The sequence below is a fragment of the Anneissia japonica genome, unplaced genomic scaffold (assembly GCF_011630105.1).
Source record: "Anneissia japonica isolate Jap-2015-1 unplaced genomic scaffold, ASM1163010v1 scaffold665_len1252844_cov201, whole genome shotgun sequence".
NCBI classification, from domain to species: domain Eukaryota; kingdom Metazoa; phylum Echinodermata; class Crinoidea; order Comatulida; family Comatulidae; genus Anneissia; species Anneissia japonica.
Window position 1 is genome coordinate 822,389 of NW_022757135.1, and position 25,384 is coordinate 847,772.

The 25,384-nt window shown below is 33.7% G+C and overlaps 1 protein-coding gene across 1 annotated transcript in view; it reads right to left on the bottom strand.

The window, feature by feature from the left end:
* Positions 1-25,384, bottom strand: part of LOC117124452 (DNA annealing helicase and endonuclease ZRANB3-like) — a 78,108-nt gene that overhangs the window by 10,733 nt on the left and 41,991 nt on the right. The window contains exons 5-6 of the mRNA XM_033270684.1: positions 11,314-11,545; positions 2,202-2,320 (exon numbers count right to left, since the gene is read on the bottom strand). Of these exons, the coding sequence (XP_033126575.1) occupies positions 2,202-2,320; positions 11,314-11,545 (351 nt within the window). The remainder of the gene's footprint in view (positions 1-2,201; positions 2,321-11,313; positions 11,546-25,384) is intronic.

Genomic DNA, 25,384 nt, shown 5'->3' on the forward strand with positions numbered 1-25,384 from the left:
GAATTTCCAGCAAGTTTGTCGGGGAAAAATCAAATCTCTGGTGCCGAAATTATCCTTTTTAAATAAAGAATCCCAAAATTAATGCAACATTGTATTAATTTTTAAATAAAAATTTCTCCAATTTTTCCTCTAACGGGGGTAGGGTAGGGGTGTTGGGATGGACAGGGGGGCCTAGGCTTCCCCGAGGGGGACGTGGATGTCTTTTTCGGGGAGCTTGGAGCCCTCGTCGGGGAATTCCTGGTGCCGCCCGCCGCCCCAACCGCTAGGTAGTCACAGACCACATCCATAAGCAATTCATCACAATGACGCTGTTATGGGTTATTCTCTTACCTTTACATTTACTTTTATCAATGGGAGAAATACTTCTTCAAGGACAAAATACAAATCATAAGATTTTTTTTTAAAGAATTAGTTCCTATGCTTAATACATAATCTCCTACTCCGGGAGCAAGCAAGATAATTATAGGGAATTGTTTGTCAGTGTACTACCAAATTCCCAAAAAAGGACCCCACTTCTGACTTCATGGGTTATCAAATCATACAGAAGAAATCCAATCAATCCAATCTAAGGGTTAAGATGATGACAGACGATCAATCCAAATGTATGGCGCTCAATGCGAATAGTTCTTTGAACTGATAACATAATCAATCAAACTCAAATCAGGACTGCCAATAATTTTGAAGTTTAACAGTAAATATAATTATATTGATTTGTCATCCATCAGATATTTAAGAGCACAATTATACATACTAGATTTACTGTCTATAAAACAGAACAGGCTTTCTCTCATTGATATAAAACTCATTAAAAGAAAACATGCATGCCTATGACACCTGAACTTGGGCCAAAATGTTAGGGTAAACTGCTGGGAAAACCATTGCACTAGAAAACCCTGAACTCTGTGAAAGCCAGTAGATTTTCAGTCTACTATATGTTTGATTATTGTAACAGCCACTGCCTTAACATGAGTGAAGTTTTTTATGAATTTCACGTGTTGAATCTAAATGTAAATTGTTTGAAACAACAATTTGTTTATATATATATATTTTTTTTAATTAGAAGATGCAGGACAAAAGTTCGACTGTATAGCAAGGTCCTGCAAAGGTTGAGCCTGAGCTGTAATGCCTGAAACAAATCCAGAATACGTAGTCGATTTGCATTTAAGGCTGGAACATGTAGTGACATGACCATTTTTTACAGTCCGTCACAATGCAAGCTGAGGTATCTAAGACTGGCCGGAAGTGGATAGTGCGAGGCTCGAACTCCCAACCACAAGGTTGAAAAACTTATCAGCAACTGCTGCGCCAACCGCCTCGTAATTATGATATCTTAAGGTTGTCTCACACTGTGTTGGACATCAGCAGCTGACACGAGTCATCGTCACGATCATGCATCACTTTTATCAACGATCCACTTGGACTACAAATCCAACTGGTGTTGTATTGAGCTACAGCTCCCTCACACAGAGTGCAAATTAATTCGCGAGGATTTATATGCCACGCATATCCTTTCTAGCAGCACTATTCTACTTACCGACACAAAATAATTTAATATTATTACCAGTATTTATATTAATTGTATATTGCAGTGGCAGGTACAGGAATTCTAAAAATAGTAAGTCTAGGGAGGGACTTTTAATGATGAAGAGTCCAGTCCAGATTAGCCCCACCATGGTTGTGACTAATTTACAAAATTTTTTGGCATGGTAGCTCTAGTTTGGTATAAATTCCATTGTGTGAATGTACAAACATTTAATTGTCTTACAGATATACAGTTAATGATAAAATCTGGGGAAAAAACTCAAAAATGTGAAGATGTCCTTTATCATGAGAAAAAATTCAGGCATTCGACAAGATTTGAACCCAGGACCCTATAAATTAGAGAAAACATCTTAAAATGCCATATAAAAAAATTAAATGAAAAAGTTAAAGAAATTTAAAAGGTTGATTGACAGTTTCAACAAAAGAAATTCAGCAATAAAGAAAGCAGCAAAACAGCTGCTTGTATCTTGTCCCTTTCAATGAAGAACTGCAACACCTGAGGTGTTCAAAGTTGTACAGAAATCATACCGACCACAGCTACCTGTATGCGTACGTTTGAAATGCCATCATGGAATAATGTGTTCAATGGTAAACTAAATGTTAATACCGATTAGTGAACCTTTTTATAGCAATTATTTGACTCATATGAACTCTCTTACCTTGTGTCCCAAGTCTTGGTTCGTCCAAAATATCGCCACCCAGCATCACAGAAACGTTTGGTAAAGTTGGACCAGGTGCCAAACAGACCAGGCCGTAAGCAGTCTAGCTGCGGAAACAACTAAAGGAAAAGGGCAACAGAGGTCAATACATGATATCACCGATTAATAATAAAAAATAAAGTGCCTCATCTATATAGTGCCTATAAACCTTAACGTGTCACCTATGCTGTGATTTATTAGTATATTACAAGGCGAGTCTAATTAAAAAGAAATGATTTAAGACTATGCTGGAATAATTACAGATCATAAACATTTTGTAGCTATAGTAGGAAGAGATTCTAATGTGTTGAACAGAGAAAAAAATCCTAAATCTCTCAGATCCATCTAAAAACACACCTTTTTTTAATAGTTTCTCTCAACTTGCTTAGATCATATTTGTTTATTGTTTTGTTTGTTTTCTTATTTTTCTACTGCCCTATTGCATTAATTAAGTTACACACTTTGCTTGAGTTTGGTTCTGTGCAAGCTTTACTCGGAGCGGATGTTATTTACTTATTGTGAAGAGTCGCTTTACAGCGCTTTGTAACTGAAAATAAAGGCGCTATACATGTAACAAGTAACAAGAAAGAGCATGCCAACCTGTGGCAAACAGTGATGTATCTATGGTCTATCTCAACCCCCATAAAAAGCTTCCCCCTCCCAGTATGCCCTCCCAAGATATTTCTCCGAAAAAAACATTACTAGTTAAAAATCACCTCATATCACCTTATTTTGCCTGCTTTTTCTAAGAGATGTTTGAGTCGCGTATATTAGTTAAAGTGTGTGTACACCTTTAAACACATCATACTAAAAAAACATAGAAAAAATATCACTCAAAAGCATCAATTGGGGTATGCAAGTCATTAAGACTTCAGTGGAATAATGTTTCTACCCCCATGGTGCCACAAGAAACTTCCCTACCCTGTGATGCATTCGGTGAGGATGGGGTACTGCAAGTAGATTACTAAGACTAAAGCGGAATAACATCCCTTCTCCATGTTGCATTGTTCCATTAGGTTACTTTTATTTTATATTGCTTTATATTGCTGAGAAAAAATACACATACTAAGGCATTTCTTTATAGAAAATATATCATATTAATACTGTATCAGGGTATTGCTAAATCCACAAACCACCTCCAAACCTTGGCCCACATCATGCAAAGCATTTGATAATGATTATACAATGTACTATAGAATGAACTATTAATTAAATTTTTAAAAAGTGGTTATATTAACTCAATTTTTGGGGTAAAATGTTTTTTTTAGTGTGTAAAACCTTGCAAACCTCCATGCAATTTATCAAAACTACTGAACAATGATTATAGACCATTTTATCAGGATTATTTTGAAACAGCGCAGCCAATGTCTCACAACCCCCAGCGGCCTAACTTGAGCAGCTGGCTAGTTACAAATAAAGCACTGCGCAGTGGATCGCACTTCTACAACTTTGCATTGCACACTGTGGACGATCCAACATGCTGAATTCCAGAAACACTGTTATTGCAGAGCAGAGAAGGTGTTTATATCTGGTAACTGCAGGAGTATTACTTCTGAAAGAGCAGGAGAAAAGGCAGCAAGAGGAAGAGCATTCTTCATTGACACGCACTGTCGGCAGTGTTTGGGCCGAGGTCGCGCAGTGTTCACGCTTATAGCACGCATGGTTCACGTTTTAAACGCTTTGAACGTTTTAAAATTCTCTCTACGACATGGCACGCACCCCCGCACCGTTAACGTACTCCTCACACTCATTCCTGAAGACTTTAATCATTGGCGCGCCGAAATGCGACCCAGTGCGGGAACAAAAATCGTGCGAGTGTCAGGGTGGCATTAGTTTTAATATAAACATTTTGTTCTTTTTTCGTTATAAAATATTCGTGCTCATTAGTAATTTAGTTTTGTCGTTTAATTATTCCATGATGGTAACTACGTAGAGTGAAATGGATGGTCCCCCAGTGGTGGATGCCAGGTTATCGGAAATTTTATTTCAAATTTGGTGAAAATGGTGTACACAATGTACTATAGAACATACCAAAATAATTAAATTTAAAAAAACATGTAAGTAGTTATAATAATCTACTTTTTGGGAAAAAAGTTTTTTTTTTTGTGAAAATCCCTTCAAACCTCCATGTAAGTTATCCAAACCACTTAATAATGACTATATAATACCATATGCAACATACCAAATTAATTAAATTGAAAAAACATGTGGTAGTTATATATTAATACATTTTTGGGGTAAAAAGGTCTTACACCAAAATAGATTAATGTAAACTACATAAATCTTTCTTTCTTAATTTAATTATCTTGGTATGTTCTATAGCACATGATGTAGGCCAAGGTTAGAGGGATTTGCTGGGTTTTTAGGAGATTTGCAAGTTGATATAAAGAGGTTTGCAGGGTTTGCCAACCTTATATATCATATCACATATCAAGCCACTTCAGCTTTACAACATGCATCTCTGCAAAATATTGATCTACAGTATATATGTGGCAAAGAGAAGCAAACCAGTCACTTGTCGCAAAATTTGATTATTAGTTATTAATACTGGGTTAAAAAGTAAAATGTGAGCTATAAAATGATAAAAGAATCATTTAAATCCAACATTTAGTTATGAAGTTATAGGAGTTTAAACATACAGTTGTTTAAGAAACAATATTTTAGAAATCAGTCTTCAAAGTTTACGATTTCGGGCATTTTCTAGGCAGAATTCACCACCAAATCGTTTATAACTGTTGTTTTAACATTTAAAATAGGGAAAATAACATCATAGCATGATATATATATATATCTGTCTCTTATACACATCTAGATGTGTATAAGAGACAGGATTATAGACCATTGTTATTGGATTGGAATTTATAAGTAAAATGGAAATTAAAAATTGAACAGGAATTTAAGATAAGCATTAATTTATACTTATAATTATTGTATGGTATCTCATGTAAAGATATATTTGTTTTGTTACATTATTGCATTTCCACAATGAAAAATATCCAGGTACATTTTTATAATTAGTATATGATCAGAAATATAAGGATGTGCTATTTATAGTGTTTATTTGCAAATGGTTGCCTTAATGCACTTCGTATCAACAAAAGAAAATAAAACCAGACTTGATTAACAAAACACAAAAGAATACACAAATGAATTTACTTATTATTCATACCATAAAAAAAGCTTATCATCATAGTCCCTTCTTCCCTTAACTGGCCAAACAACATGAGGAAAATAATTGGAAAATGCAATCGCAAGCCAGTTGGGATAGACAGACTGTTGACTGTCTAGAGAAAGATAAAATGATATACTGTAAATTTGACAGATTAATATACTTTGAAACAATGTGACAGTGTGAGGTATACAGGAAAATATTTGATGAAGTTTAAAAATACTGTAGTCAACCTAAACTGAGTTTTCACTACCTTAAAGATTCTCTTTTACCGCCACAAGAGTTCAGAAAGGCTCAGTTGGCTTAAAATACTTTGTGATAATTGGAGTTTTAAAGCTGATAATTAGCTGAAGATGTCTGTAATTTTAGGTTTAACATGCAAAATGAAGAACAACTATAAAGGAAGCCTGCTTTAGCTCCTTCAACACATAATCATACAGAACAAAATCAGAATAAATCAAGGCATTTTTAAAAGAGAATTAGCAAAATGAATTTTTGTTCTAGAGAATTTTTAATATGCCATTAATAATAGAATCAACCTTAAAATCGTTTTTTGGCTTTTTTTTAATGAAGTTATAGGCAATCATATATGATTTTACCATGACGTCACTGGTGAAAAAGTAACAAAATATTGTGTAAATAGCGCCGCGTAGGGTATCCGCCGCGTACGATCTTTGCGTGTATGCTGTAGCCAAATTGTGATTGTTACAGCATGCACGCAAAGATCGTACGCGGCGGATACCCTACGCGGTGGATACCCTATGCGTGGCTATTTACACGATCTTTTGTTACTTTTTCACCAGTGACGTCATGGTAAAATCGTACATAATCAGATTCAGATAACATTTATTTCGATAATAATGCCAAACAGATACAATTGTAACAGTACAAAAAAAATGACAAAAAATGAAAAAAAATAAAAAAATAAAACATTATTATCATTGGGTCGTAACTAGAAGTAGCTACTTGTCTCGCTAGAACCTAGTAAAGAGGTACAGTAGAAAGAAAATAAATTTAAAAAAGACAAAAATAAACTAAATATTTATATAATCGCCTATAACTTCATAAAAAATAGCCAAAAAACGATTTTAAGTTTGATTCTATTATTAATGGCATATCAAAAATCCATTCTAGAACAAAAAAACATTTTGCCAGTTCTCTTTTAATTTATTTTAAGAAGCTTTTAATTAATTTTCTTTTAAATCCAAGTATATTTTCAAAATACACAAGATTTTTATGTTTTTTTTAATGTTATTTTCGGAATATGATCAATTTTGCTAAATGTTATAATGACCACATGAAATCTCAAATATGGTTATAGCAGCTAAGTTCTACAAAAAAAATTCTGACATGAAGAAATATTTGTCCCAGGAAAACTGCTCTTTAAAGTTATACTGTCTGCGATATGCTAAAATTAATTTAAGATATTAAAGAAATATTTCAATTGAAAATAATGATAAATATTTACTCGCCAATTAACGGACATGAACAATACAGCTAGTGGATGGAGATAAATTTCAGCATAATAAGTAAACAACAACAAAGTAATTTCTTAAAACTGTACTTTTCCTTTTACAAGACATAAGCATTCTGTAAAAAAGGGTATGTAAACCAGTGAAAACCTATTTGATTGATCTTTAAATAAAATATACTAACTTGATATAAAGTGAGTTGTTCCCAACAGCTCTATCATCACTTTGATTAGATTTTACAATTAGTAAATTGCTAATAAATTCAGGTTGTCCAAAAATGACAATCCGGTCAAAAGTGGGTTTGTTGTCCTAATAATGACACTCGTAATCCGTTGTGAGTTCACAATTATGAATTAACGAATGTTCATATATATATATATTTATTTTCACTTGTAAATCTTATAATATACAATATAATACCAATGAGGAAAGACAAGCGGCATGGCTAAAAAAGCACTGCTTTGTTTGGATTGTGCAATTTAAGCAATCTTCCAATATTGTTTATTATGTTATTATATGGATGTTGTGCTTGTTGTTAGAGTTCGTAAATTGTACAGTATGCCAGTTTAAATAACATTATGTTTATATGCAATTGGAGAAATAAAGAATTACTGTATATGACTAATATACATAGCTTTTCAATACTGTTGTAAGATATGAGCAACCCCTGCCAAAAATTTAACAACCATTTATTTCCATGATTAAAGATTTGTAGAATTCTAAAGAGACTTCATGGTAATATGGGAATAGCTGACTGGGATTCACTAAAGTCAGTAACATTCAATCTTTGGATACAATTTCAAATTAGATCCTCTTTTATTCTGTCCTTAATGGATATTATTTTGACAGATCAGTTTTCTATTTCTCACAAATATATCAATTCTATAGCTGGCTTTTACAATTTCCTAAATCAAGGTCACTTGGATTCTGATTTGCAAATTACTTGAATAAAAAATATTACAGGATTTCATTTCAGTTGAAGCACTTTACGTATAATAGAGGATAAGACTATTAATTTGTATCCCTTCATTTTAAAATATTTTAAAGAAAATCAATTTCTATAATATAGTCATTAAGCTAGAACGCATGATATATCTTAAATGGGTAGAATGAAGAACTATATTTCATTTCATTTAAAAATTTTTTTTTTTTAATCAGTAAAAATTATATTATTTATTAATATCATATTTCAAATTTCTCAATTTTTAAGACAAAAATAAAAAACTGTATAAACTGCCATGAGAGAGTTGACATGACTTATATGTACCACTAATGCAGTACACTAAGTTTCAAATCTTTCATAAAACAAGATTTAATTATTTTTTAAATAAAATTAATGGATACAGCCAATTAAATGCATGGCTGGAGGGAAATTAAAGGAACTCTATCATTTATTATTATTATTTAGTTATTTTTTAAGTTACAATTTTATTTTTAGTTTATTTAGAAATCAATTTAAATTTGACAATACAATTTAATTCAATTCAAATTTATTTGAGCATAATTCTACACATTACAAACAACAAAACAATGAACAATAAAAAGATAATTTAGTAAAACATTTACAGCTCAGGATAACCCCAAAAAACCCAATCGGTTTATTCCGTTGGGGTCCCTTAAAAAAAAAAAAATTACATAAAATTTGGTTAAAAACTAAAACAAACATTAAAATTTATTAAAACCTTTAAAATTACTATTAATGAAAGTAAAACTAATAAAAGAAATAAAACCCAATAAACCTTAAAAGTATGTAAAAGTGAATGTGAAAAAAAAAAAAAACATTTTATCTACATTTATCTCTCTCCATTCAGCAGTAAAAAACAGGTACCTGGAAGTTAAAGGTTTTAAAATAGGTTGTTTAGTATTAGCTTCACGATTTCACAGGGAGTTAATGTGGTTAGCGTCTGATTGCTTTTATACCCAGTGACCTGGGAAAACTGCCTTTAGCAAATAATTGTTCCTAAAATAGATATACAGGGTATATGTAAATCCTATAATTATTATTAATTATCAGGCTATGATTTTGACTTGACATGAATTTGGCAGTCCATAATAAGGTTGTCACCTTTGGCAATCAAGGCCACAATGTATATTACATAAGTATAATTTTTTTTAATGATTTTAATTTGAATGCTTAGGTCACTAAACAATAATATGATGAATGAATTCCAAAGAAAATGGAAATTTATTTTCCTTTCACATTTAACAGCAATTACCATCAACCTGCCAATTAGGGAATCAAACTATGTAAACTGTTCTAATAATGTGGACCTAGGGGGGAAATATATGTTATATAAGTTTATGACTATTATTATAATAAACAAGTATAACTATGAGACTTAGGGAAGGAAGTTATTTTCGTTGTGAATAAGAAATATTATTGGTATTTAGCATTGGAAGGTGATTCTAGGAGAGAGCACAGTTTATGACATCAACACAATATAGATGTAGACAGTAGGTTTTAAGACATTATGTTCTCAGGGACAGATTCAGATGAACATTTGCTAATGTGATGGTGATCAAGATCAACAATGATGTTGATAATGGTATTGATGGTGAAGGTGGTGGCAATGATAATGACGACCACCACCGTCGCCGCCACCACCACCACCACCACCATCATCATCATCATGCTGGTTATCACTTCTGGAAAAAGTGCACGACCATGCGACCAGCGGTCGGAGGCAAAATGAATGCCCCGGAGGGCTCGTATAGTGTACAGACAACTTTCATGGTCAGCGGCGCACACATTTTTTTTTTCCAGGCCTGTTGGTGATGGTGAAATGATGATGATGATGATGATCAACATCATCATCACCACCACCATTTGATGATGACGACGACAATGGTGATGATGTGGGTGGTGGTAGTGAGGATGGTGACGATGATGATGGTAATGTTCATTTTCATGCAAACATGTTTACCGTTTTAAACCTGAGTTGTTTTATTGACTAAATGGCTTGGCTATTAGTTATGACCAATTAAAGAGTTTGTTTCATTAGGCAAATGACAATAACTCACTGTCAAGTTTCTTAATGGTTTGGTGATTACTCTTTAAGATTAATCTTGGTTGGGTTTTCAAAATGGGTGGTTGTTATTATAGTGGTATATGCTTCCAATTTCAAAGACTACAGGTTCAATACAAACATGAATCTATGATGTTATAAAAATAATATAAACAATAAATACAGGGTTGTAAATGTAGGAAACTAAGGGTGGGTAATATTAATTTTAAGGGTGGCAGGGTGATAACATTGGTAAACTCTAAATAAGAGTGGATTTTAAGGATGGAAAAAGTGGGTTTATAAGGGTGGGTGGAGGACCATGAAATTAGCTTTAGACTGGGTGGAAAACTTCCAAGACTGGGTGCCCCACCCACCTCCACCCACCATAACTACATCCATGTAAACCAGACCTCTGCGAGGGCCAAGGTTCCTATGCGGGCATTCGTGAAATATTGCACTACTGTATTTGTGGTGATGTAAACACAGCAACAAACGAAACCAGGGAGACCTCAAGTGTTAATCCAGCAGTTACATTTTTATTGTTATGCGTATCGAGGCTTTACCATAATGCGCTATTTAAGGCAAAATTATAATTATAATTATTATTATTATTATTTTTATTAATATTTTATTATTAATTCTGGCATCAGGTTTTTTTTGTTCTGCTTGTTTTGTACCAATGTATAAAGGCGTAGTAGCTGTGGTGGCTGTAGGATATATTTTCTAGGGGCCGAGATTTCCTACAAGGGGGGGGGGGGGGGGGGGGGGGGGGGGGGGGGGGGAGAGAGGACTAGAGCTCGTAGGCCGGAGCTTGTGGAAGATTTTGAGAGGGTGTCCCCTTCCAAATGAGATTTTTTACAGAATAAGAACCAGGATGGCCAGAAATGACACTCAGACTCCGACAAACATGCATAAGCCTATTCTTACATTTGTTTTAGTCCAACTGCCCGACGAGCTTTGTTTGATGGGGGGGAATGAATTCAATATACCGTACAGTACACACGTAGTCTAGCTTCCAATAGAAGCTGCAAAAGGATTCACCTGTCAGGTATCAAGTTTGTTTTTATCAAACTACACCCCAACACAATTCTATGCTATCGAGTAGTTCCCCAGAACACATTAAAAATATCACAAATATCAACAAAACACTACATGTACTGTAGAGATTTCAATAACCAGAACTTATGAAATGCTCTATCATTTTTCTTCATTAACTTATTTTTATTTACATATAATTTACATTTTTCATTTCAACAATACCAACATGCTCTCTCAATTAAGCACCACAACATTTGTTCAAACTAGAATATATCCCTAGTAAGTGCTAATAGAGAAGTGCTTATTAAGATCACCACGCATTTAATGTTTGAGAACAGTGATGCTAATCCGATCATATAGTACAATAATTAAACAGACAATAACCCCACCTCAGCTGGCCTTGCCAGTGCCGGTGTCCCAGTTAGTAGTAACAGTCGTTTGGCTTTCTTCAACAACGGCAACAAAACTTGAGTACGAGCCGCTTTCAAATTCTTCAGGTAGTGGGATTCATCAACGACTATCACCTGAAAATGCCGCTGGTGTAGCGCCTCTAGTAGTGTTTTACTGTCATTTCGCATTAAGCCGTAGCCAACCAGGCAAACTTTGCACATTGATATTGCTCTGCATATTAAAAACAAAGATAAAAAGGGTTGTGAGAGTGGCTTAGCTCAGTCGGCTAAACTGGTGGTAGTCACTGTGTGTGCGCTGAACCGTGGAGATCTCTAGGTCCCCGGTTCAATTCCCATAGCTGCTCTCCCAGCTGGAGGGCTGAAATGCAGGTTATGGTAGCACACTGTCTTTTGGATGAGATGTTTAAGCCGTTGGTCCTGTGTGCATTATGGCCCATGTGCAAGTAAAATAATGCAGTACACTTTTCGGAAAAGAGGAGGGGATTGTCTTCCGGTGTACTGCCCAATTCACCACAAGAAGGTCCCCACTGGAAACAAATCTTTGGACTTTGTGTGTTATCCTAAAATACTCCTAATTACAAGATTCTGCAAACTATAATCTATACAATATTCCCAGTTTTTTTTTCATAAACAAAATTATATTTTTCAACATGAAAAAATGGTAGGCCTAAAGGAGAACTTGAAATGTATTTTCAATGTAAAAAAATGTATAGTAATAACATTTACCCATTTACGGCCAGTGGCTTGTTTAGCCATGTTCTGGGAAAATTTCCTTTAAAAATAAATAACAAAATGTGAAAGAATTGTTGAACTTAAAGGGTCAAAGCACATTATTTAATTACTATGAAATATTCAACCTTCTTTGGGGATCAAAGATGTTTTAATTTTTAATGTCAGAGACACTTCATAGATACTTACGAAAACATACCTTATGGTTACGTGCCAGAAAGGTCACTCACCGTAAGGTGTAACACCTTGGAGCATAATTACGAAGAAGGTTGAAGTGTTATTTGAAAATTTTATCTTAATTGTAAATTGTGTTGTGAATGTAAGCTTTGTTCTATTCATGTAATACCAAGTAGTGGAACATATCGTACATTCATGAATCACAAACCAACACAGAAAATAATTCAATAATTTAGTTACAATGCACTCTCCTATTTGAGACCCATCTACTGTAATTCCAAGACAACTCTATTTTGAGACTGCTTTTCAAAGAAATTCTATATTTAATCTGTTAACACTAAGAACCCTCTATGTGGAGACCAAACCCCAAAACCACCCCAAATTTTAAGGTTCCAAAGGTGACCTTAAAATCAATTAGTATACCTCTCGGTCTTTAATGGTGTTTACAATTTTCTACCACATAAATGTTTTAAAATACTATTACCATAAGTGCTCGAATAAGCGTAGCAACACATTCAGACATAACATTTTGCTGTAATCAAAACTATCTTCAAGAAAAAAGAAAAAAACTTGCAGACTTATACCCCTTTCACACTGCCAAGGGCAGAATAAACCTGTGTTAATTCCGGGGTGATCCCGGGTGCATTTCCCATTTACATCGTACGAAAAAGTCCGGGTTGATCCCGAGTTGCTCCCATTTTACACCGGCAACAAACTCGGGTTCAAATACTGCCCTCAATTTTTGTTGCGATGGTGATCATCACTTCGCTCGAGTTCCTCGACGTCACGAAACCACAATTATTGTCAATAATGAAGCAATGTACATGCAGATTTTTTTTAAATTATGCAAATTAAATCAGCAGTTTTGATATCAAGTCTATATCGGAGCATAGAGGGTTTAATTTGAATAGTGTCTAGGCCTAGCCCATTGTTAGCAAAGTTTAGGCCTACCTGACCACAGCTGCGGTAGGCGCCAGGTAATGCCTAATTCCGGAATCAAATTCGGTGCTGTTTACTCCGGAATGCACCCGGGTTGTCCTACGCTGAATGCGTCCCACATGTCCATCCCGGAATGTTTGGCAACCCGAGACGGACTTTTTGACGTTTACACTAACCACAACTTAAGAGATTTTAACCCGGGTATTGGAAAATCCCAGGTTATGTCTGGAATTTTGCTTGCAGTGTAAAAGGGGTATTCGATTAAATAATGCAGTATGTTTCATTAAGATTGTAAGTCGTCATTTAAATGGCTAATCAAATGAAAGATTATATCATGCATTTGAATATAGTCCAAACTAGTGGTAGCCACTGTGTGTGCAGGGGCCCTGGGGAAAACTACCTGGTTACTACTACTGGGTACGTTTAGCTTGGTTTAGCTTCCACGGAGTCATGTTACCAAGAAGACTTAAATGCTGTTCATTCATTGTTCATTCATTGTTTTTGGTCAAAATGAGTACCGGTACAGTACATCTTGGCTGATTTTTGTGTCTACTGCCCTCTCTAGGCAGTAGACAGTTTGAGGTCAGTTTGTCAATCCAAAAGCGTAAAGTTTGAACGTGAAGTTGACATTATGTAATTGGTGACCTGGGAGAGAACAGAATAATTCAATGCGCGACACCTTGTTTTGCGTAGGTTTACTTACTTACTTGTCTTGTCTTGTACGATACAGTGCTATACAAACTGCCTTATTAAGGCTATTGACGTTACAGGAGATGAATATTTGTTTTGACATTTCATTTTACGTCTGTCTTTTTCCGTCAAGTTTCAGTTTACATTACTTTTCAGTATAGGTTATTCTATGCTGGTATCTGTCATTGGCCCGCTGGTCACCTAGAGTAAGTAGCTAGGCAGGGGGATTGGATGTCTCCGACAAGAGCAAAGTGTGCATGCCTTTAAAAATCTTTGGAAATTGGTCCTGGTTGCAAAGTCCCCCAAAAATGTTGGATGAGTTGAAAGTAGCAAAACAAAAAGCAGTAGACACAGGCTCCCACTCCCACTGGGAGCCTATTTTTTCCCTTTGTTGGTCTTTTGTCTGGTAGGAAATGGGTGATCAACACACTTTGTTATCATGGCCTTAATAAATACTTCAGCATCAAGAAATTTGTTTTCATATTCAAATTTCCAAATCAATAAGCAACATAATCCTAATTCTGAAGCATAGTATGCAATAAACATTTCCCGTAACATGCTGGAGCCATCTCTTTAAACATGTTCACATCTGTGTATAATCCATGTGCATATACCCGAAGCTACGAAATTGATGTCTGCGAATTATCAGCATGAATCAGTCACTTTACATGAATATGGATCTATATGGATCTATGGAACCGTCTGGAAGATAACAGGGCTTCAAACTCTGTTATTCAACAACTTAACCAGACACTGAAAACATTTGCAAATCTATTACGCTTTTGGCTGATGGGCTCTTTGAAGAGTTTTGTGTGACATTAATTTCAATATGATAAAAATACTAAATAAATTGAGCAAAGAAAGAGATAAATATATTATGCTGTCTTAGGGCACTTTCATCAAGAGTTCTATAAATGAATCTGAAAACATTAAACTAGATAAATTTTGTTATAAATTAGTTTGTACTTTCCTACATTCTCTGCATTTTGGAAAGACAACATTTTTACACATTGTTTTTCCAAACCCATAAAAAATAATGATTTAGACAAAAATTTAAAACACAATACAGTACTTAAATTATCATTTTATGTTTACCACACCGTCCTATGCTAGGTTTCAATTATGTTTAATACAATGCATCTAATTAAAGGAAAGGATGCTGCTTATGACATATTTCAGTAGGTTTTTTATACAGTATATTCCATTAAAAATTGCCAGAATGCTTTCTCCCTAGAAAAAAAAAATATATAAACGCAATGACACACTCCATTTTGATGCTCTCTCACCAATTAAAAAAAAGGTAAATATTTGCATCATGTGTGCAAGCAAAAAAATGTGTTCTTCAATTTTTTTTTTGCCTTAAGTCAAACAATTCTGACCTTAAAATTGCTTTTAGAGACATGTCAATACAGAATTAAGTAAAGAATGATTTAAAGCTGACACAATGTGAAGATGGTTTGATAAGTGATACTAAAGTATTTTGCTTAAGCTTCCTTTTTTTAACTTAGTAATATCTTATTTTGAGTGATAAATTCCAACCTTGAAGCATAAAGCGATACCTTTTTATACCTTGTTTCACAAACTTATTTCTTTAAAGATTGTCAGAGGTTGAAAAAAAATATTGTTATCCTATACAGAAAATGGTTTTGCCAAAAACATTCAGATGGAAGCAAAAGTGAAAATAAAATGTTACTGTTGGATGTATACTGTGTAGTAATTGGATGGTAAAAATGCTTTAAATTTATATATTATTGAGAAGAAATATACATATAAAATGTAAAGGCGGCACCGGGAGTAATAAAACTAAAGAATTTTTTTTATTTTCTTTATGAAATTTCCACTGTTTCGTGGCCAATTGGCCAAAAATAAAGTTTTATTTTTATTCTAAATCATCATTATTGGCAGCGGGTTCACTAACAAGGTGTAAAACTTAAATATGATGTACTGTATTAGATAGAAAACTTCTTCTGTAAGCTACAAATTTTATTCACTCACTAGAATCTTCACAATCATGAATAAAAGAAGTAGTATAGTCATATTAATGTATACAAATGAAACAAATGAGTAGGTAGCACTTTATTGACTAACGATGAATTTTATTTCACAAGCTTTCGCCCCAGTCAATGGGGCTTCATCAGGTGAGTGAAGTGTTTCACAAGATACAGGGGTACAGCAATATACATGGACAAACGCATGTATGTTCACTAAATATAATGGAATAAAATATATTACATGGACATCAAATTCATGAGATTGGATAATAAAGCTAAATATATATAATAAACAATAAATCTGAATGGATACAGAAACAATCATAATCATGATGTATTTTATTTCTATATTTTTGTTCTTTCAGAAAACAAGCAACCAAATCACTTTAATACACAAAATTCTTGCTAACTTATAATCCAGACAATATACACATATCATATTGTTATTTTTAACTTGTTATGTATTTATTAACATTACAGTAGTAAGCCTAATACAATATAATGCATTTAAACTTTCTCCTAAATACAATATTTACTATAGTATAATGTTTTTAGGGGTAAGACCATAAAAAATTTACATCATTGAAAATGTACGAATTTATATATTCAAATATTACAACAAACATTATAAAACTTCTGCTATCATATACTAATTTGAGTAAGGACAAAATGTTTGTGCCGAATTTCTGTTCCAACACGTGCACAGCTTTGGAAAAAATATATCGTAGCACCATTCTTTTAAATGTCTTACCATTATGGGCATATTTTGAGTTCCTATTTATGTCTATTAAAATATCATAAAAAAACAATTTTACAATAACAAGTCTAATTCATTATTTAAATTACGTTCGTAGAGTACAGTGAAAGGAGACTGCAGAATATTGAGTATGCAGTAGGTAAGTGGAAGGTACCACTTCAGTGAGTGCGGCTGATACAAACACATGTATGTTCACTATTAATATAATGGCATAAAATATATTACAAAGCCACAATGTTAATCACTAAGATTAGCCAATATGTGACAAATAAGGAATGTCTACAGAGTACAACCATCATAACATTTTAGCATGTATTGTATAATCTGTTTTTTACCATATTCTTTACCAGTAGGCATAGTATCAATCAATCCCAGGCTAGCCCTGTGGATCAAGTGCTTTTTAAGTAACAGGCAACAACAGGTTAAAGTTGGCCATACTCTGTCAAAGTTACGGTCTATTAACACTTGGACACCACAAGGGTGTGTCCTGTCGCCCCTTCTGTTCACTCTTTTTACTGGTGATTGTATTTGTACCTCTCCAAAAATTAGGATTATTAAATATGCAGACGATATGGTTATTTGTGGTTATTTAAAGAATGATTCAGTTGTGTATAAAGATGAGATTAGTAAATTTGTAACATGGTGCCATGATAATTATCTCATCCTAAACATTGATAAAACAAAGGAAATGATATTTGATTTTCGGCTACAGCATCTTGATCATGGCACAGTTGAAATAAATGATAATGTTATTGAACGAGTAAACAAATACAAATATCTTGGCATAACACTCAACGACTCTCTCAAATGGAGTTCTCATTGCAGTAATCTTGTTAAGAAAGCAAGTCAAAGGATTTATTTCTTAAGGAAATTAAAATCCCTCAATGTTGACAAAACCATACTTCAGCTTTTTTATCAATCAGTTATAGAAAGTGTTCTTACTTTTGGAATTGTCTGTACTTTTGGAAATTTTGGAATTAAAAATAAAAAGAAAATGGAAAGAGTCAGGAAAATTGCACAGAAAAGTATTGGATTAGAATTGGACACAATAGAGGAAATTTATGTGAAGAGTATTAAAAATAAATCACATACAATTTTAAAAGATCATTCTCATCCACTTAGAAATTATTTCTGTTATATGAGATCTGGATTTAGATTCAGACCCCTCAGTGCCAAACGTAATATAATTAGATACTCGTTCGTTATAAATGCAATTCATCTACACAATGCAGGTGTAGTAAGGAATTTTTTGGGAGAAGATTAGTGTAAATTATAAAATGGTATCAGATATTATTAATTCAAAGGATCTTAAATTTTGTAGTACGGTAATAATAATAATCACAATTTATGTATTTGTAATTTTTATTCTTTTATATTCAACATTAATTAATCACATATTTTTTATACTAATTATTCATAAAATTTGCTGTTTTGTAATTTAATCATTGTATTTTTTAAAATTTAAATATTTCATATTTTTATTATGTAGTTTTTATATTGTAATGTAATGAATTTTTGCCAATGGAAGATGAATTTCCTGTTGTATATTTTACTGTACGAGGACAAATAAAGTTATCTATCTATCTATCTATCTTACCTGCTTTAACATTATAAACAAAATTTTTATTGACTCACTTTCTTAATTTAAAAAGTAATTTGACTTTCATTTGCAAAAGAAATTACATTTTAAAATTACAGTTAAAAACGAAGCAGTATTCAATATTATGCTGTAGGATATTCTGTTATGGCAATACTTGCAGCATTTGGCCGACTGGGCTTCACAGAATGATTTATTGCGGTCTGGTCTTTCCACCACCCTTAACATGTTAGAGCTGAGGCAGATTTTCCACAAATTTGGAAATTCAAAAAAAAAAAAAAAAAAAAAAAAGGGAAAAGAAAGATGGATCGCCCATAACACCTCAGAGGTTATTTTCGGGCATCTAAAAAATCAAAATTTGGCGGGAGAGATACCCCGGACCCCCTTGGGTGGTGTTATCTCGATCGGCCCTTTTCGGGCATCTCCGAATCCGCCCCTGTAGAGTGCTTTTTAGCTGGCAAATAAGTGTAAATAGTCAACAGTTTTTTCTTCTGTAGGGTTGGGGGGAGGGTCAATCATGAGAATAATGTTCAGGCTAATATTATTTTTTGACTTTTAAATCGCTCAAAGATGGGAGGGTGACAAGACAAAAGACGGTTCCCCAAGTCATTTAAACTTATTTCATTTATTCTTTCATTAAAACTTATTTCATTCATCCTGTAAATAATCTAGACCTGCCCCAGTACCTCACAGCTTTGCGAAAGGCCGCCGCGACGGCATTTTTATGAGTATGATATAATCAAATTAATTGTTAATGTTTAGACTACTGAGAGTATTTTTACCAAATTGGCTCAAACCAAACGGCTGAATGTACTTCAACAAAGAAGCAGCAACTGCTGATGGAAATTGTGGGAATCAAAATGCCGAGGTTCTCCCTAGGTGTGACGAAGAAAAAAACTCAGAAATGAGACTATACATGGAAAGTTGAAGGTGGGAGATACCAGCAGGAAGTTGAGAGAGACGAGAATCCGATGGTGGGTGAACATCCGATGTAGGGAGCAGTCCTATGTGGGAAATCGTGTTGAAACTAAAGGTCGGAACCAGAAAGAGAGGGACGCCAAAATGTAGGTGGAGCATCTGTGTCAAGAAGAATACATGGAGGATGGCAATCCGCACCGGTGACCCCAATTAGGAGTGGGAATAAAGGTTGGAGAAGGACAAGAAGTAGGTTTCCAATTCCAGACGTTATCTGAGGACCTTGGTTGATTTTTTTTTTTCTATTGTGATTGTATGTTTTGAAATAAGTGTAATTAGAGTATTTGTTCCCTCAAGTGAAGATCAAACAAACGCAGGAATTGTAATATTAATGTTGTATTAATTTACTACATCCTATGCCATATACAATATGGCATAGGATGTCCGTATTTTCATTAATTGTACTTACTACAATAAACCTGTTCCATCTATATTTGTTCATGTATATAACACTTTACATTGATATTATTTATTGAAAGCATGGAGTCAAATTTCATGTTGCACCTGTCAAAATCGATGTTTATTCACTTACTCATCCTTTCTATTTCCTATAGTGCACATTCAATAATAAATTTTTCTGATACAAAGGGTTTTGGAAAATAAAATCAACATAACAAAATATATACGGTACTGTATTTAACATTTATTTTCACCAAAGAGCGTGACTGTCAATAATAGGGTGCAAACACAATAGAAAATCACTAGATACATTCATAAAATATTATACAACACCTGTATATATTCTATTAATTTGATTGGTTGAAAACAGGTCATGCGAGATTGAATTAAAATTAATATTTCATGGTTATTTGAGTACTAGTCAACGATCGTTGAATAGTACTTTTTCATCTCACAGTATGACAAAAATCTCAAATTCGATGCGAAGCAAGCGAGAGAGAAAATTAACCTAGCGTATTACAACCCGCGCGTCAACTAGGAGTTGGTCATTCAGTAGCCCTTACTCTGCTGACAAAATTGCAGTACATTTGGAACTGGGCCATTTGTACATTTCAGCGAAGAAGGTTTTGAGGAATTACTGAATGAAGTGATGCCGAATCAACAGAGTTGTTGGATACAACAGGGGTGTTGTATAAAACAAATAATGAATGTTTTCTCATTCATACAGTGGGGTATAATATTTCATGAGGTGAATGTTTGGATGTTCTATTCAACTCGGCTACACCTCATTGAATAGAACATCCAACCTTTCACATATGCCTTGTTGAATAGAACATCCAATCTTTCACCCCATGAAATATTCTTTTTTTCTCTTTCGTAGGAGTTTAACCCACTTTTATTTCTTTCTCTTTTTGTTACTTTTCTTTTTTTTCAGCTTCTAATACATATTTAAAAGAAAAGAAGTATACAAAATAAAAACAATTGCACATAGGAGGGGTCAGTCCACAATGGCTGACTATCTTTCTTTTTTTTTTTTTTAACATCCTTCCACTTGTAATACTTTCTAAATATTTTTTACCAAGATGTAATTAACATTATTAACATCGTACATTAAAAAGAATTTCTTCAACTATTTATATACATATACACTGCACATATACATAATATTATTTTCCTTTTAAATCCAACCTTTACCTTTCATGGGGATTTCATTCTCCTTTATTTTTTTTTTTTGTTATTTTTTTTGTATGGAATACACTCACATACATATACATTTCAATGTTTTATATTTTTTTTAATGGTTTTAAATAGTGCGTATATGCACCAACTTCTACAATTTGAGTACAATATTATCTCATACAAGGTTTCATCTATAATTATTGTTTTTCTTATGGAGTAAACTCCACTAGGCAAATCATCGTTGCCCATTCGATACATTATTCGAATTTCCAGTATAATTTTTTTTTTTTTTTTTTTTTTTTTTAAGTTATTCTTTTTTACACATTTTTTTTTTAATTCATTCATTTTGTAAATATATTTACATTCATCAACACAATACAAGTATTCTACGTATTCTACGTATTCTACCCCATTGCACACATAAACATTCATTATTTGTATATTTATCAACAGAACAATAAAACATTCATGAAACAATTGCAAATAATTTAACTTAAAGACAATTTCAAATTATTTAACTTAAAGACTTTACCATAAAAGAGTCAATACGTTTTTAGCAGAAAAGCGTAGTAAATGTGAAACGTGCTATCAAGAGGACACCAGCATTAATGATAATTATGATGGTGATTACAGGAAAACTAATTAAAAATACAAAAAAAATATATATGATTAAAATATTTGAAGGTTGATATTGTCATATCGGGATATTATATGATTAGCTAGAGACGATCATAATTTGGGTGATCTACTGAGAAATGTCCTTTTACCTTGAGAAGTCTTCCCTTCGGGCACAATTAGTATGCTACTTTGAACTACGTTATTATGGTTATCTACAGTAAAAACAAATTTGTTTGACATACGTGATAAACCACATCCTTTTAAACATTCAAATATCAGCATAAGAATTTTTCTCATTACATTTATCATCAAGTTCATTCAACCTTGATCTTATAAAACGTCAAAAATTGCGATCATGCATATAATTAAGCATTGGATATTCTTTAGTATCATTGTTTAATAATACTTTTGTCAAACACGAATTTAATTCCTCATGAATTTGGGCCAAATTCATTAAAGATAGAGGGTGGGATGAAATCATTAGATTGAATTCAGCACCTTGATAGCTAAATTGACTAAGAATTTTGGCAAAGGTTAGAATTTATTAATCGTATTTGAATAAACCCACATACTGTATGAAAAGGGTTAATATACAAATTGTTACAAAGAAACAAGATTTTTTTTATTTGCAAAATATTTACTCAGGATAACAGGGCCTGTTCATGCTTATGTTACAACCCAGTAAATGTTAGCGCGTAAACAAATTTAAGATAGATTGTTTTAACCTAAAAGAAGGGCCTCGTGTATTTATGGTGAAAGAATATGTTTGTAATAAATAAAACCATGATGGAAATGCTTATATTTAGTTTCAAACACACATATATGGCCTATATTATAAATAAGATAAGCCCTATGTCATATTTTTTCTATATGGGGAGTGGCGTGGGGTGGGTATGGTAAATTACTAACCGGGAAAATAAATGCCCACTCTGACCCAAGACGCCTGTTACGCACCTGGTGTTAGCGCCAATGTGTGCCCTTGTGCGGACAGGGGATGTGCCCCCCTCTGAAGCTGGAAACCTTGTTTTTGCAAAATAAATTGATGCAATTTGCTATTATAGGCCTAATCAATAAATTCCTCATCAACCGATATAATCTTAAACATTATTGGAATTGACATAACATTACTGATGTCGTACACACCCTTCAGTGTGAAATGTGGCTCTCTTTGCAAGCACATCTAACATCTAAGGAAAGAAGAGCTTAGATTGGTACCAGATAAAATAATTTTGTTATCAACATTAATACATTATGCTAATTTTCATCTTTGTATTAGCGCATAAGACAGTGCAAATTATTTCTGTGACAGTCTTTTGAAGTGTGTAAAGCTCCATTTTATTCCATACATAGTCAAAATATTGGGGGGAGGGGTAATGATACAATGGACCATCCCCCCTCCCCGGTCAAATATTGGGGGATATATCCCCCATCCCCCAGGATCTACGCCAATGGAAAGAACATCTGGCTGAAATGCTGTCCAGGTAACCCACCAAACTTATAAAAAGTTGCCAGAGGCTAATCCTTGTGACCTTGGTAATTAATAACTTTTAGGCCTACCGGCCTAACCGTGAGATGTCCAAAATACCTCATATGCTACATGTGCGTTGATAAGGGTCATCTCTAGCAATATTCCTGTCTCCTCTCAAATCTCCGAAGACAACATATGCATTGCTCTTACGCCGCAATACTGTAATTCTGATTAATTAAGCCTATTTCCGTTTAAATTTCCGATTAATATTTTCCGAACAACAATGAACAAAACAACGCCTGTACAGAAGAGGCAACTTTCACCCTGAAAAAGTGTGTGGGGGTCTACCTAAATACAGGAAGGTTTCAATGGAACAGGAAGTTGTCATAGTCACTACACCTCTCAAATCTCCGAAGACAACATGTGCATTGCTCCTATGCCGCAATATTGTAATTTTGTTTAGTTAAGCCTATTTCCGAATAAATTTCCGATTAATTTTCCGAAGAAGAATGAACAAAACAACGCCTGTACAGAAGAGGCAACTTTCGCCCTGAAAAAGTGTGTGGGGGTCTACCTAAATACAGGAAGGTTTCAATGGAACAGGAAGTTGTCATAGTCACTACACCTTCTCAAATCTCCAAAGACAACATATGCATTGCTCCTACGCCGCAATATTGTAATTTTGTTTAATTAAGCCTATTTCCGATTAAATTTCCGATTAATTTTCCGAACAACAATGAACAAAACAACGCCTGTACAGAAGAGGCAACTTTCGCCCTGAAAAAGTGTGTGGGGGTCTACCTAAATACAGGAAGGTTTCAATGGAACAGGAAGTTGTTATAGTCACTGTAACAACTCCCTGGATGCAACAAGGCGGAATGCCCAAACCTACTGGGTTTGGGCACTGGGCTCATAACCGCCAAAATGGAAGAGCTGAGCTTTAATAGAGGCCAAATTATTAATAAATGCAAAAACAGTACAACCAGGCTAAATATCAGCGACAACAAGTCGGCAAAGCTAATGTCATGACTTCATATCCCACAATGCAAGCTGACGCCGGCAATTTGACGTTCTAACTACCCACTAAGCATGTACAGGCGACTCGCTGAGTTATACAGTATCCGCTAAATATGAAAGGCGAGTTGTGTACGAACACAGGCATATTCAATCAATGTACAACATACAAAAGACCTTGAAACAAAATACGCTGTTTTTGGTCTGGGAGCAGTAGACAATTTGTTATTGTAGGGCAGTTGACCTTGTAGGAGTAAATCCAGTGGAGGAATGATGGGATAAAAATGAAAATAAATATAATGCCATGCTAGAAGACCTATCCTATTTATGTTATTGCCAACACAGAAAGTTCAGTAAAAGGTGACAACAATCTGGTATATACTTGTACAGTTATTCAAGTGAACTGCCAGTTTACAGAAAGCATGGATGAGTTAAAAGTAATAAAAAAAAAACATGTCAACAGTAGACACACGCTCCAGCTGGAAAGCTATTTGTGGCTATTGAAATAAAAATGAACCTTTTTAAAAAGAGAAAGCGCCCTCAAGAACTGTAAGGCCTTGAAAGCTGACACATTTATAATAATAATAATATTAGTAATTTAACTTTCATGTCAAGACCAACCATTATTCAATGTAGTGTCATGTATCAATCACTGATCATACAGGTATTATTCAAAATAACAGTAGTACGATAATTCTGTCAAACATAAAAAAAATATATGATGCACATTATTATTACACACACACATTAATTAAAATTCTAAACCTATCAACAAACTTCTAATTGGAAACAAAATATGGTTTCCCCACTTCAATTTAAAATATCCCCTATCTGCCAATAAAATTTATTTTGCTAGTGAGAATGTCTTGAGACTTAATAATGCTCAATTTAACATTAGATCTAAAAATCAATAATGTCATCAAAAACATGACACAGCATAAGCAATGCCCTATATAACAATTGGGATGTAGATAATGGCATACTATGGTATTCAGTTTAATATATCAAGATGAATTTCGGGAGTTTATGCCATAATCCTTGCTTAATCTTGATCTAACCAAAACAAGCTCATAAAATTGTCTATTAGTAATACGGTAGCCTATATCATTGATATCTATTTTTGCACCGTATGTTAGGCGAGACTTTTTAATACCTTTTTCGCAAACCTGCTACCTGCTGATAATTATTCCAATAAAAATGGAATTAAATTTTGGGCTTGTTAGCCACCCCTACCCCCTCCCAACAAAAAGGGCGACCTCAATTACATTTACTATACCTTCAGCACTGACATCTGTTAATAAAAATTGTATTTTACATTTTCCTTCATCTAAAAAATTTTGATGGGTCACATATACCTTGATACCATGGATATTTTACTTAACACGAACAAACACAAAAGAAATCAAAATTACAGTAAAGAAACATCAGTGTAATTTTTGTAATGCGCGTGTTATCAATAGTTTCATTTTCATTAACTGTACTTCAGGTATGACAACGTGAAAGTTTTATTTGCTGCA